The sequence below is a fragment of the Cuculus canorus genome, chromosome 17 (genome assembly GCF_017976375.1).
Source record: "Cuculus canorus isolate bCucCan1 chromosome 17, bCucCan1.pri, whole genome shotgun sequence".
In the NCBI taxonomy this organism is placed as follows: Eukaryota; Metazoa; Chordata; class Aves; order Cuculiformes; family Cuculidae; genus Cuculus; species Cuculus canorus.
In genome coordinates this window covers 5,556,616-5,571,717 of record NC_071417.1, presented here as the reverse complement: position 1 = coordinate 5,571,717, position 15,102 = coordinate 5,556,616, and the positions used below count along the sequence as shown (strand labels likewise).

Sequence of the window (15,102 nt, the reverse complement as noted above, 5' to 3'; positions counted from 1 at the left end):
AAGCCAGTGCACCAGGAGAAACCATCAGCCTTGGACAATACATGTTCTTTCAGTATACAGTTTCTGATGAGCCAAAAAGGGGGACCAAGCAGAGCTTCTGGATGGGGAAGAGTATAAATGCTTCTTCCATGATATCCTTCAAGAACATGAGATGAGGAGAAGCACAGGGCTGGGAAGGTGCACAGTTGCTTTTTAAAGTGATGGGAGGCAGCAGTCATGTGGGAACAAGCTTTTCCCATACCTCCCACCACTTTCTGATAAAAAACCTCGAGGGATATCCAAACATTGTTGGCAGAGTTGCTCCTGCAATGGGAACACACTGCACACAGAGAGCACCTTCTGCTGGGGATCTTGTACCACCCAGGCATAGCTCTGCAGACCACGAGCTTGGCCACCTGCAGGGTTAACCACATCCCTGCAACCCCCACCCATGCCACGCAGGGGAGGCATGGAGAAGCAGGCATGACACATGCAGCCACCATGCCCCCAGTCCCATCTCTCGCTGGTGGGGTACTTACAATGGGAGGGATGGCAGCAGCACGCTGCTTCAGCTGCTTCAGGTCCAGCGGCTTCTGTGGTGAGGAGTTCAGCCTGGCATCACTCGTGGTGTTGAGCAGGCTTGGCCGGGGGGACAGCAACCTGGATACAAAACTCACATATTAACCAGGCAATGCCATGGACAAGCTCCATGCCCCACCGCTCCCTTACTCCCTGTACCCCTCTGTTTTATGCTGCCAAGCCTAGAGGTCATCCTCTTCATTAGAGAGGAGCATGTTTGACCACTGCTTGTTGCTGGGACTTCAGACTCTTGAATGCAACATGCGCTTGGGCTTCCAGTGCCCCAAAGTGCTACCTTGGCCCCAAACCCATTTAGATGGCAACCACCACTCCAAAGATCTCAGCATCCACCACCAGGATGTTTGTCCAAGAGGTTGCTAAGCAGGGAAATCTGCCACACTGCTCAGAGCATGGGGAACCTGTAGCTGCTGAGGAGGTGTCTCAATCTTGACCTTGGTGGGCTGCAGGCATCCCTGCACTGTTTTGGTCTAGGGGGGCAGGCCCAGAGAGGAACACAACCCAGCCCAGCACTGCCCAGCTAGCAACTGGGACAGCTTTGCCATAGGACAATGAGACCGAAGGGAGGCAAAGAGCAGGAAGGAATTCAAATCCTGGTTTTGAGAGAAGACAACTGTTGTGAGGCTGTATGCTCAAACAAGATCATTACATCCAGCTTAACAGGCTCTCAAGTTCTCTTTCCCTCATCTCCTATGCTAACTATTTCTAGCAAATCTGTTCTTGTCCAGAATAAACCCAAGGGAGAACTGGAGAATGGAGCCGGAGCCAGGAGTTACAAAGCAGGGTGACTAGTTCATACTTCACTTGGGCATCACGCCACTCTCTGGAGCTCACACATGGTGCTCATCAAGGACTGTCTTTTATCAAAGTGCTAAAGCCTGGGCAAGCAACCATGTGCAGGTGGCTTGGGCACTTGGATCACTTGAAAGACAGGAGAGGAGACTGAATCTGGATGGGATTTACATCCCTGCACACTCTCCATTTGCTCTTCCCCTTGACTGTTTGAGTTGTCTGGTAGACAGCCAGACAGCAGCACCAAGGCCCTGTGCCAGCAGTGAGAGGTGGGCATCTCCCTGTTGCCACCAAAATGGGATTGGGATGGAGATGTGTGAAGTCCATGGGTCAAACCCTCAGTGTATCCAGCTCCTAAGCCTGTGCTGAGACCCTGGGGACCATGTCTTTTCAGGCCATCTCCACTTTCCCTCCTTCCTGACTTCAATTTGCTGAAGCCAGCTCATAGTTTTCAAGCTTTATAGTTTGATTTGTTTATTTTAGCTGTTATTTCACTGCTCTCTTCAGCCTATAAATTTCAAGGTCATCCCATGCTCACCCTTGGATGAATAAACAAGCGTGGCGGGGCCATGTGCAGGGAATAAACTCATCGTGGTGCTGGGACTGCCCCAGTCCTTGCTCTGCGCAGTGCTCGGCATCGGAGGGGAAGGGGACCCACCTCCAGATTGGGACCGGGTGCTCTGGTGAGGCACCCAGGTGAGACCAGGTGAGGGGCAGCAAATCTGAGCTGCTCCCAAATAATTGCAATGATGTCTACCTGTGGGGCCACAGGGGTGTTGTGAAGCCATACTAGGGAGGATACGGGGCTCCAGGCAGGGTGCAGTGTCCCAGGCACTGCTGAAGTGTGGCTGGGGACAAGGGCACGCAGCACTTGCTCTCAAGACTTTGGCACTGTGCTGAGCTGCGGTTCTGCTCCTCTGGGGCTGCCAGGCTGGGGAAAGCCTGTGCTTGCAGCAAGCTCTGCAGCCCTGGTCCCACTCCCCTGGCACTTTGGGCTCTGATTTTGCCCAAAAGGAGCCAATCTTTGTTATTATTTTTAAAAAAGGGCTTTTTTTTTTTTCTGGGTAAGCCTCATCTGGGAGGCAGGGCAGCCAGTGCTGCCAGCCAGCTTGGCTCCCAGTGCCAGCAAAGAGCTCCTCTCCTCCACTTCCCTCCCGACGCCAGGGCTGCCAGGCTGGTAACGCATCACCCCAGGGCTGAGATGGGTCCTGGTGCTCACCACGATGTGACCAAGCCAGCAGTGCTGGCCCTGCTCCACTTCACTAGCGGCATGGGACAGATCTCAGCAGATGCAGTACTGGCTCAGCACCACTCTCCTCAGCAGTGATTCCATGTCTGAACAGCCTGATCTTCCAGAGAGTGGGAAGCTTGATCAGCAAGCGGGGCCCTGCCCGCCCTGGCAAAGCAACCGCCCTCACAGTCACCCCATACACTCATGGCACTTGCAGAGACGTATTTAAGCCGCCTGCAGATCCCTCTAAGCACACTTAAGATCCTCAGGTCTCTTAAAGCCCTCAGGGATCTTGATGCTCAGGAAACCAGAGTCAGTATTGAATTCATCAATATGCAAATAACCTAATTTATTGTGTCTCTCTCAGCAGATCTTGCATCGGACACAGGGCTGTCTGCTGGGTGCTGTGCTCTGGAAGGCACCAGCTGAACAACCCTCAGAATCTCGTAGCTGCCAACCTGGGGCCTCTCAAACCCAACCAGTGGTCCCAAACACAGGAAAAGGATTTGAGCAGGAAGAGGTTGACTCACGCACATGTGAGCCTTGTCAGTGTGGAAACGTCCCTCCCAGGCACGAAGATCAGGACATTTGAGTTCCCCATACTCCTTCACTTTCCACCATGGAGACAGGGACCAGATTCTTTGCCAGGTGAGCCAACACACTGATATGTGACCAAGCCAAATGCAATTCCTTGCACACGCAGTGGTTCTGCAAAAGCAATGGCTACCAGATCTCCCCAATGGGCTCCCCCAAGCCAGGGCCACGGAAGAACCACGGTGCTGGCCGCGCACAGCCCTTGCACCTAGAGCAGCATGGGGGTGGCTTGGTGCAACGCTTGCGGGCAGGCGTTTCCTCTGTGTGCCGCAGGGCTGCAGTGGGTGACTGTGCGTGGCCTCCCTCGTACGTTCCCATCTGGCGTGACCTTGTGCTGAACCACAGTACTGACAGCGCTAGCAGCAGCCCTCTTGCAGCACACGCTGCGTGGAACCATAGACAATTAGCTGCCTCCTTCAGCTTTGATGAGTTGAAGCTGTGACTCCTTATCCTGGGCTTGTCCTTGCCAGCGCAAACTGCAGGAGGACCCAAAAAAGGTTGCCCCTATGTCTCACACCAACCCTGCACACCTTCCCTCTGCCATGGGGACACCCCAGCCACCCTCCGTTCCCTGCTGGGAGATGTGGCGGACAGCTCGATGCTTTTACAAGTGCAGGGAAGAGCACCCACGCCCCGCCGGCACTGGGTGGGCGGGCGAACATTGGGTGATGCAGTGATGGGGTGGCTCACGCGGCATCTTGGCTGCCTCGTCCCGCTCATTGCAAGTCACGCTGCCGCAGCGCGGCTGCGGAAAACGCCTGCGAGCGAGCAGCCCTCAGCTGATGGGAAATGCAAGGGAGCAAAATTACACTGAAGAAGGGCACAGAGTCACCACCAGGAGCACGACCGTGCAGAAAACTCCAATCTTGCTGCAGCCAGACCCCATGGGTGCTCCCAGGCTGGGCAGCACCAGGTGCCAGTGTTGGCTCAGTATTCCTGCGGCAGCAAGCTCTGCTACCACCTGCGCTTCACCGGCTGAGAGGAGTGGCCCGAGAGCTGCAGGATGCCTGTTTAATGTTTTATATTCCTGGAAGCTGGTAACTGTTTGACAAGTGAGATGGGCGCTGACTCAGCAAGGAGCTGGGGATGAAAAAGTTGTTCCAAGATGACTTGCTTGGTACAAGCCGCTGCTGTCCTATCTTCAGTTGGGTTAATATTAAACTTCAGGAGTGCAGCTCCACTGGCTTCACTCTCCCTTGCTGGGAGGTTTTCTCCCGTCTGGGAAGTAGAAGAGGGTGGGGAGGGGTAGCGCTGGACTCCATCCACTGCTGGAGAGGAGCACTGCAGCCAAGAGGCCCCAGCCCTGCCATGAAGTTGGAGCCAACGGCATCTGCACCACCCCTCGGCACTGTCTAGTTGCATGCTTCCAGCTGCTTGGCGGTGAGAGTAGCTGCTCTCCCAGTGTGGCCAGGCAGCACAGAGGATGTTCCCACACCAGCAGCACTCACCCACTGGCTCCTGCATCCATCAGCAGGAAAGCGTGAATGCCATGAGGGGTGATGCGGATGCACAGTGGCTCCTGGCTGCCTTGTCCTGCTGGTTTGCTTCGTTGCTTTTTTAAAGAGCCCCATCCCTAGTGCAGCGTGCAGCCCACCCGGCCTGGCAGCACCCATCTTGCTGCCAAACTGCCCCCTGCATGCCCACAGGAGGCATGTGAGGTGTGGAACACCAGCCTCCAGTCCTAGCCCAGCCTCGGGGCAGCGAGGGACTGCTGTCCCTACGTGCAATGGCAGGGTGGACTCAGGATTCCCACCTGGCCCAGGAGCGTGCATCGATGGAGACAGAAGTTATGAGAGAAATCGGTACTACAAAGACACATGTATTCATACATATTCTTTAAAAAATAGGAAACTCTCCATTTGTGAGGCTCTTGGGTGAGGACTGCTCTGTGGAAAAAGCCAGGAGGGGAGCAGGATGGTTTTCAAAGGAAGAGGCCAGTGTTTCCCTTCCTTGTCCCAAGAATCATCCATGAAGGGTCAAAGGTACCCTGGGCTGCCAGCTCCCAGAGAGGGTGGAGGGCTTGGGACCGCAGTGGCTCAAGTGAAGATCTAGTTGCATGGCCCCAGGAAAACTCACACAAGCACACACCGTTCCCCTTCCTTTACAGCCAGGACGGATAATTCACCCCTAGAAATCCAAGCACCATCTCTGCCAAGGGAGCAACTCGCCCCCTCTCTGCACTTTGAACATATCCCTGAATTCACATCTCTCCCGTCAGCGCCAATTCAGTCAGAAGCTGTTCCCAGCCCTGGATGCTGGCACACCACCCCATGAGGGCATGTCCTGCTCCGTTGCATCACCCATATGGGCTGCCACCAGCAGGCACAGCAGCTCTGCACCTCAACACCTTGCCTGCAGCCATTGCCCAGTAGCCCATACACCGGGACATCGCACTGCCCATTGCGTCATGGCCCCTTGGCAAACCGATGGCCAAAGGGTCATGACCACACAAGGACACAGCTGTGCACGTTCCTTCTCCTGGGGAAGAACCTGAGAGCTGATATTGCCGAGGAGGAGCTCATGAAAGTGCATGTGGGCGCTGCAGCACACAACAGAGATGCTCACCTGGCCCTTAGGCCATTCACTTGCACACCTCTCTCCCTTGCTCCTACCTGCTCTTGTCCACAGCATCCTGTTCATCCATCTCGTCCGCGCTGCAGGTTGCACTGGAGTCACTGTCGGGGTTCACTCCGGGACCTTTCGTGCCTTTATGACTCTCCTTCTTCTCAGCCTTGGGCGTCCCCTCCGTCCCCGCTGTCCCTCCACTGCTGACACTGCTCTCTGCCTTCTTGTCATTCCCCTTGTCCTTCTCCTGGCTGTCTTTGTTCTCCTCCTTCTTCACCTCACTCTTACAGGGCTCTTCGCTTACCTTCTCCTCTGCCTCCTCCGTTTTCACCACGTCCACCACCAGGTCCTCCTGCGCTTTCTCCTCGCTGCTGGGCGGCTCGGGAGCTGCCTCTGGTGGAGGGCTGGCAGCAGGAGCAGGGTTCGTGGGGAGAGCAGGGGGAGCGTCAGGGGGTGTAGAAGCCTCTTCCAACTTGACTGCTGGTTCGGCACTGGAGTCACCTCCTGGTCCAGGTGGTGCCTTGGCCCCGTTTTCGCCTCCTTCTTTGGTTTCAGGCCTTGGCGAGGGAATACTCTCAGTGTCGGAGCTGTTATTTACTGCAGCTGAGAAAAGAGAAGAAATAAAAATAAGGATCAGCCCGAGATTCTCGCTTCCCATATCGCTGCCTCCGCCTCCTCCCATGGGAGGAGAACGCCCTCATTCCTTCAAGGGGGAGACGATCCCAGGGCTGGGAGAGCTGTGCCGGGATCGCCGGATCCAGAGCCTGCTGAGCAGACAGATGCTCTGGGGGCCTCTTTGCTTGCCCAGCATGATGACTGTTGTTAACCCCCATCCAAATGCAAAACCACACATCCAAAAGCCTGGAGACCACGGAGAGTAAGCAACTGGGAAGCTGGATTTTAAGGGAAATCTCTGGCTGCTGGCTGAATCCGCAGGACAGGACTTGTTCCCTCCTCATCCTCTCACCCATAGCTCTGGATCAGCTCTGGTCCCCTGAGGCCAGCACCTCGCTGGCACCCTGCTCACTGACTGATGTTGCCTGTGTCCCTGGCTTTACCACCCCCAGGGCAGCTGGGGACCATCCCAAAACACCGCACATGTTTGTTGTTATTTAAGCTGCCAGTAGCAAAAGAAAAGAGGTCAGGGCTGGTGAAAGCAAAGCGCTGGCAGTGCTGCGGGACAGGTTAATTATTACCTGGAAAGAATCATTCTCAAACCTGCCACTAACAGCTTGACGTGAGCTGGAAGCACAAGCATCCGTGCCCTCCTGCAGGTGAAGGTGCTGCTGAGAGACTGTTTCTATGACTGGGGAGAGGGTTGTTCCCTCCAAACCTTTGCTGGACAAACACAGCCAGGGCCAGGAGCACCAGGAGACTTTCATGGTCCCACCTCAGCACGTCCCCAGCAGGCACAGCTCTCACACACATGCCTGATGCCTTCTTCCTGTGCATTCCTTGACAGGTCTCTCTGCCTAGCAGCATGGACAGCTTTCAAACACCAGCAAGACGAGTGGCACAGCGGGACCGTGTCTGAAGAGTTGTACGTCAGAGCACATCCATCTTTCCTTGGCACGAAAATGTGCCACCCTCATCAACAATCTCACCCTTCCCCAACCTTTTCTCACTTGCAATCAAGCAATGAGGTCTCCTGTCCCCCACCAGGGACACGGTGTGCTCAGCCAAACTCTCCCTGACTGATACTTGAAGCTAGTCTGAATGCAACGTTGAGACATCCAACGGTGGCTCGCCCCAGGCTCAACCAAGCTCTAGGCTCCAGCACACTCCCTCTGGATGCTGAATCTGTGGTCTACACCATAACTCCCACACCAAGTCTTTGCCTCTTCCCTCTCTGCCTGGCCACGCAGCTCCCTGACCGCAGGCTATCGTCCGAGCATCACCAAAGGTCACCCCAGAGCCAGCATCCGTCTTGTGCATCACATCACCCTGGCACTTCTGTGCCCTTGACATCCCTTCCCCATCTGCTTATGCCTTTCTTCAGCTCCGTGGCCCACCCCAGCAGCAGAATACGAGATGAAGCTCGGAGCGTAAGGCTCAGAAGCATGTCAAGAGATCCGTCTCTAATCTTAAGAATACATTGTTTCCTCTCAGGCACTCTTACAAAGAGCAATAACTACTTTTTACTTTGTGCCTCTGAGTCACGTATCACCTCACACAAAGATTTACCTGGAATCTGCCTTGTAATGAGTCACTTGCAACAATGACTTGAAAAGATTTCCCATTTCGAGTCCCATTAGCCTGGGTGCTAAGGCCAGGAACCAGCATGGTGCCAGCAGTGCTGGTTAAGTTATTAAATTACTTTGACAAAAGTCAAATGGGGCTATTGTTGGAAAATTATGCACATTTTCTCCAAATTTGCTGCCGTGCTTTCTAAGCAATAAATAGGTGAAAATTGTCACTTTCAAGTTGTTTCCTTTCTTTGGTATAGCTGGGAGGGAGGAGAACGCTGCCTTTAAAAGGGAAAGGAGGAGGAAAAGACCTGCTACGGTTCACTAGCCTCACTGGTGGGAGATCACGGCTTCCCCTTCCTTTGCCGGCAGCAGCAGCAGCAATGCCCTAATGGGACGGGGACGGGCACACCCAAACCTTAGGGGGTTGTCCCTCCTTGAGTCCATGCTAAGCTCCTCAAGAGCCCGCGGTGGCAGCCCTGCTGACTGCACAGGGACCCAGCTTTTGGGGAAAACACCAGGAAATGCAGTTTAGAAAAGCACAGAAGTTTGCCAAGCCCCAGTAAGCCGGGTGCTCTGGGGAGCGTTTGCTGATGGAAATTGGAAACCAAATGACTTGCTCTCCTCCAGGGTGAGGAGAAGCTGCTGGGACCACTCCAAGCCCTGGGTGAGGCCTTTACATGCAGCCTTGATGCAAGGAATGAGGAGCCTACGGTTCACGAAGGCAGCCGTAAGCCTCTCCATGTCCCCCGCGGATGCCTGGTGGCAGTGGCAGAGGCTGCTGGCAACAGAGCTCCTGTGTTGCACAACCTTCCCAAAATAAACACTTCTCCAGACAGACATGGGATGAGGGCAACGATCCAGGGCACTCCTTGCAAGTGTAAAATACGGACATACTCAAAACCGCATGAGCATCTCATGTTGCGGAATGCCATCATCTCAGTGTGTCACTGGGGTGAGAGATGCAAGCCCCTGCCAGCGCTGACATTTGCAGCCCTGTAGTGGCCGTGTATGTTGCCTCTACCGTAACCACCCGTGCAAAGCCAGGAGAGCTGAGCGCTTCCCCCACATCACAGCCTCCCTCCTGCCTCACCTTCCGCCTCCTCAGCCATCTCCTCCTCATTGCCGCTCGTCCCCGACACCTCCATCTCCTCGTCCTCGGCCACGGGAGGGAAGGCAGCTTCTTCGTTTTGAACAGCGGTGCCTTTTTTCTTCTTTCTCTTGGCGTTCCTTTCTTTCTCCTGGGAAAGAGACAGAGGATGGTAAGAAGGAAAGCCCAGCAGGACAGAGAGCAGACAGCACTGGTCCATCTTGAAGGGCCAAGAGGGCCCTTGAAGGGGCCCTAGCACTGCCAGAGTTCCTCTGGGTACACCTTCTAAAAATCAGTCCTCAGGACCGGACCTACCTGCCTGGCAGCATGGCCTCACCTGGCCAAAAGTTTTGACCACCATGCAATGGCCAGAGCAGCTCCAGGCAGAGCTCCAGCTCGAGGTGGCAGTGAGCCTCTGAGGGAAGGATGGCACTGACACGTGGACAAGGGACACACACGCAAAAGCCAGCAGCGCAAGAGCCCTGTGGTCCCACGTCTGCTCATCACACAAGTCCGTCCTGTACACTGCCAGGGCCTGGCTCCAGCTACACAAATGTGCATGGCCACAGCCTGACGCTCATCTGCAGATAACAACACTGACGCCCCAGATATGGCCCAGACCGTGTTTTTGTACACTAGCTTTCATGAACCCTATGGCAGGTGCTGCCAAGGGACTTTGACTCCTGTGCTGGGGAGGCTGTTGCCAGTGGGGACACTCCGTGCAGCACAGCATCTCAAAGACGAGCTACCAGATGCACCGTCCTGCCCTGGGACAGCCCCGTCCTTGCTTGCCAGGGCATGTGCTGCAGCTATGAGGGCACAGAGAGCTGCTCCCTTCTGCCAAACTAAAGGAAAAGTCTTGGCTTTGCTATTGTTTCCTGCTCTTGTTGCTTGAGTAAATATTGCCAGTAGGAACAGGCCCATCATCTCCGGCTCTCCCTGCAAACCCCACACGAATGACGTGTGTAGGACGTTTATTTACATGGATGAAAAGATAAAGCCATGGTGGAAACGTTAACTTTGCTGTTGGATCTCTGTGCTGGGAAGAGCTGGTTCCCTCTCCTCCCCCCTGCAACTTTCCAACCCTTTAAAAAACTTCCAGATTAAACAAACAAATAAAACTGCTTTTTGCTTGGAAACACTGCTTGCTCAAAATCTATTTTTATCAAACTGGCAGGAGAGAGGGAAAAAAAGCACTTGAGAGAGGTCTCTGAGAAGGTGCAGAGAGGCAGCAGGAGGAAGGCAGGGCTCCGTGGTGCCCTTGCCATGTCCCAGTGGCGGCAGCAATGCCCCGGCACTGCCGGCATTCACACCTCTGCCACGGCAGCGATTCAGCAACCGCACGTTTCTGTCTGAAGCAGCAGTTCCCCATCATGCTAATGCACTGACAAAGCGCTGACGTTACTATGGCAAAGACTTTTCTGCCTCTTACTCACGGGTCTGTGACTCAGCCGCGGGCAGAAGTGGGCTCCTCGCTGGGGAATTTGCTGGGAACAAGTCTCCGCTTCAGCATCCCAGCTGGCAGGAGCTCAGGGGCCAGCAGCATGGACCAGTGAGCTGCCCCAGGGGCATTGTGGATCCCCCTCCCGGCAGACTCTACTGCCAACATTTAGGGAAGACGATACGAATCAGACGGCAGATTCTGGCTACATCTAGACATACATTCAGGCCAACACTTCACCCCTTACAATGCCAGCAGCTCCAGCCTCCTTGTGCAGTCTTGCTCCTGGCATTCTGCCCAGAAAAGAGTTCCTCTCTGCTCTGCCTCTGTAAGCAACCACAGGGCTGATCCTAACGACCGCAGCTGACATGGACGAGTCCCTGTGAGCCATGCGTAGGACCAGGTGTGACCCATCGTCACAACATCCAAGCAATTACCAGCATGGCCACGAGAAGGTACCAGGACCATTTGCTATGGGCACTTCGGTGCCCGTTTTGTGCTGTACTGGTCCATGAGGTCTCTGTTCTCTACCTGCCACCAGGTATTTTTGCAGGAGTACCCAGGACCTGGCGCCACTTGAGCAGTCTGCCTTGCCAAGACCACCAAGGAGACACACTGCGCGCAGTGAGGACAGAGGGGTCACTCCGTAGCTGCTCCTCTGTGTGGTCCCCCTGGACATCTGGTCCCCAGCCAGCCCCATCACATCAGCCTCCACTGCTCAAGTTCACCTGTACTATCAGTCCTGGAGGAGGAGTTGGAGATGCCTCCATCCCCAGGGTATGACATTCCTCCAGCCTTCTGCCCTGCAGGTAGAGCAGCCATCCTGGCAAATCTGGCCTCTCCTAACACTCACCACCTGACAGGGCACAAGAGCAAAATAGCTTCCAAATCCGCTATCAACACAGGTGCCTCCATCAGCATCAGCATCTGCCTGTCATAAAAGCAGGACCAGGTAGTCCCAGAGTGGTGTGACATAACGACGTGTCTCTGAGACCACACCAACACTAGGTCTAACCACAGAGTGACTCCTACACTCTGCTGTGGGAGCAGCCAGTAGTGATGGGAAGGGGCAGAGCGGTGACCCTGCAGGCAGGACCTCTGCCACCGTGCTGAGGAGGGTCTCGGTTCCCCATCCTCAGACCAAGGCAAGGCAGGCTCCTCGTTCACGTTCCAGAAGAAGAGGCCCTCAGGCTGTTCTCCTGGAGCAGCTTTGCTATGTAAAGCCAGCACCACCAAAAAAGCAAGGAACTGCAAAAATGTTGCTCAGAGAGGTCCAAAAGATTGATCCTCCCAGCAGGACCAGCATCAGCCCAGGAGATAACTCAACCATCTTCACTGCACAAGCCACAACAATCCCAAGCAGTCACTAAACAAAAGCGAAAATGACACCACGAAGAGGTCCTGGCAAAGACAGTGCCTAATCTCTAACTGCTAACAAAAAGAGCAGCTCTGAGGACGCTCTGTATCCCAATGCCCTCTTTCCTTAAATGCTGAGATTAGAGAGTGCAGCGTGCAGAAGGTCAAGGCTAAGTGACGCGGATGCCTGGGACACATCTGAGCTGCTTGGCAGTGAAACCAAGCCAAAACACACAGCAGGGCAGATAAAGCGAAGCCTCAAAGTGGCCTGACCCTACCCCAGCTGTAACAGGCTGCCTGTCCCATGGTGCAGGAACATCTCGATCCACTGAGGTGCTTGCAAGAGGGAGGAGGGTGAGGATCTGCAGCACCCAATCCTGTCAGAGCAGGGGCTGCCGTGGGACTCACCTCCTCGAATGGGCTGGAGAAGGGTCTCATGAGCACTGAGCACCTCAGGGAAGAGGGGGGAATGGAGCTCCGTTACTGAGGGCCCTTGTGTGGCTCCCTAGCCACTGTGTGCTTTTGCCCCAGGGGAGAACATCTCCAGAGAAAGGATGCGTCTTCAAATTAAAACCCCAAACACAGCATATAGGAGTACGTAGACCATGTGGGCTCTAAAGAGGCAGGAGAGTCACCGTGCCAGACGCTTTTGCCTGATGTAACCCAAACCCTTCTCTATCCTAATGCTGAATGATCCCTGGATGCTCAGAGGGTGGGTCCCCCTGTCCCCAGAGCAGCTTGGGCTCTGGCCAGATGGGGTTCGGCATGCAAGAGGACAAGGATCTGCTGAAACACCTGGCTCCATCCCTCCCAACACCATCCCAGCTGGCAGAACAGCAACATTCTGCTCCGCACCACGCTGGGCCACGTTTTGGGGACAAAGGGATCTCGTCAGACTCTGCTTCCCATCCCACAGTGGTCACTGCCACCTGTCAGTCCCTGCAGCTCCTTGAATCGCCTTCCCGCTGCTGAAACCCAGTGTCACACCTACCTAGAAGAGGAGGCTACAATAGTAATGAGCCTCATTTGGGAAACTAATGAGATTGACTAATTCAATTTACTCTCATTAAACAAGAGGGAGAAAAGCAGAACCCACTGTGTTTTCCCAGATATGATCAATGATCGCTGTTGGTGGCAAGGTCACAGAATAATATGGGGATGTCATGACAAAACTGGGTGATGCCATGCTGTCTCGCCATGCGGCTCCTCTGTAGAGGACACAGCTGACTGCTGCGTATAGGATGAGATTGGGAAGCTTGGTTTGAATATATTTAGGAGTCAGGAAGGAAGGCCTATGGCAATTTAACCTCAGTTTTTCTTTTATTTTATTCAGCTTTCTGGCATCTGCTGTTGCCACAAAACAATAGAGCACAATAAATAACAGCTGAACATTCATTGTTCTTTTCCACAACCGAATCCCATAGCCTCCGATGCTCAAAAAATAAAATGATGATGCTGATATAAACTGCAAGTGAGAGTGAGCAATTAGACTGGAGAAGTCTAGCGGTTGCCTTGGAGGGACGGATACAGGGAAAAATGTGGTTTTGCAGAAAAACACTTCCGTGATATAATTTCTGCAACATTAGGAAGCAGAGTAAATTAATATACACCGGCTTCACTGCCAGCGAAGCCGCATGATCTTATTTCAGATTCTCCCCAGTAATGAACAATGATATCTTTATAATGTAGCGTTTTATAGTCAAAGGACTTGATGCACATTTCATTCCAGTCTTTATGTTGGTTTTGGGGTCTTTTATACATTTTGTTTGCTTTGTTTCTAAAAACAATTCGGTGAAACATAGGAACACAGGAGTTTCTCTGTGCATAGAGAATTAATAAAAAAGAATCGCCGATGTCTTCTCTTTCTCTCATTCCTATAGACTGACTAGGATATTAAATTCCTGGATGAGTCATTGAATGTTTTCCTGTCTTTCTTTATACTCTTGTTGTAATAGCTTGCTTGGAGAGATTCCTGCATTGAACATTGTCCTTTGCATTTTCAAAGCACCCCTTGGGGGTTTAGCCATGTGAATTCTATTAGCCAGAAACTGGAAACCCCAGGATACTCTACAAATGAAATAATTATAATTCTTAGTTGCTCTTAGCAGGCCATCCTATCTCCAGAACACCAAACAAGTCCCACTCCATTCATACCCTGCATCGATTGCCAGAAAAGAAGCAGCATCAGCTCCTTCTGACAGGTAAACTGAGGCACAGAGGGGTGTACGCATCTGCTCGTAGCCCCAAAGACAACTGACACCTGTGCTGAGACTGGCCTTTCCTCACATTGTCCTGAACCTCTGCATTTCTTTGAGACAAACCAGCAGTTGACCAGGCAGCTGTGATATCAGCAAGGCACAGATCCGCAGGGTCCAGCCAGGCTCTGTGCTCCCCAGGGTGGAACAGCACAACATTGTCAGCCTCAAAGGATCTGCGCAGCCAGGACTGAGCTCACATCCAAGCCAACACACCACAACCCCACTCCTCCTTCTGCTTCTTCTTATCTCTCTGCGTACCACCCATGCTTCAGACACCCAGGCATCTCCCATGCAGCAGCTCCCCCTCCTCCAGACCTTCCCCGGCCAGGCAGAGGAACAACCCTTTTCCTGCACTGCTTCCCACTCCCCAGAGCTTTCACTCCAAGATGGTAAAGCCCCCCCTTGGCTGTGGGAAGCACACAAACACTTGCTGAGAAGTATCTACAGGTGTGGGCTGGGATGTGGCTCTCACCATTTTCAGTTTGTGCTGCTGTAGGATCTCATCCAGGTTCTGCCTCTTCTTGTAGTTGAAGTAGAAGTTTTTGCACTGTGACACAGTCTTGGAGCCCACCATCCTGGCAATGGCTGACCAGTTCCGCCCATGCTCAAGGAGACCTGTGGTCACAGAAGGAAAAAAGAAGAGTTTAAGACCAGATATAGTCACACAAGGGCAGCATTAGCCACACAGGATGGGAAACACCCTCTGTGCAAGCCAAACTCCACAGGAACAATATGGTCACTAGCACCCGTCTGGCTTCCTAGGCCAGGGGAATGACCTACGAGAGCCTGTTTGTCTTTCCAAAGGGAAAAAAAGGCACTATGCTGACCGCATCTGGAACAAAATACGTCCCACAGCCACGTCTCAGCCAGCCACCAGGCAGTCAGGAGGGTGAGTGGTGCTCCCTTCCCTCTGCGATGGTTGCAGGAGGCATTGCCAAGCCCAGGAGAACTTGGGGCAGCAGCTCCCAGTCCCTACCATGAAACAAAGGCTCTCCCCCCTGTGCCCCAGGGAC

General features: G+C 53.6%; 1 protein-coding gene across 19 annotated transcripts in view; it reads right to left on the bottom strand.

Moving 5' to 3' along the window:
* NCOR2 (nuclear receptor corepressor 2) overlaps positions 1 to 15,102 on the bottom strand; it is a 251,275-nt gene that overhangs the window by 35,339 nt on the left and 200,834 nt on the right. For all 19 annotated transcript variants that reach the window (XM_054082546.1, XM_054082556.1, XM_054082558.1 and 16 more), the window contains 4 exons: positions 14,562 to 14,704; positions 9,038 to 9,185; positions 5,806 to 6,361; positions 519 to 639 (listed from right to left, as the gene is read on the bottom strand). In XM_054082546.1, coding sequence (XP_053938521.1) covers positions 519 to 639; positions 5,806 to 6,361; positions 9,038 to 9,185; positions 14,562 to 14,704 — 968 coding nt within the window. The remainder of the gene's footprint in view (positions 1 to 518; positions 640 to 5,805; positions 6,362 to 9,037; positions 9,186 to 14,561; positions 14,705 to 15,102) is intronic.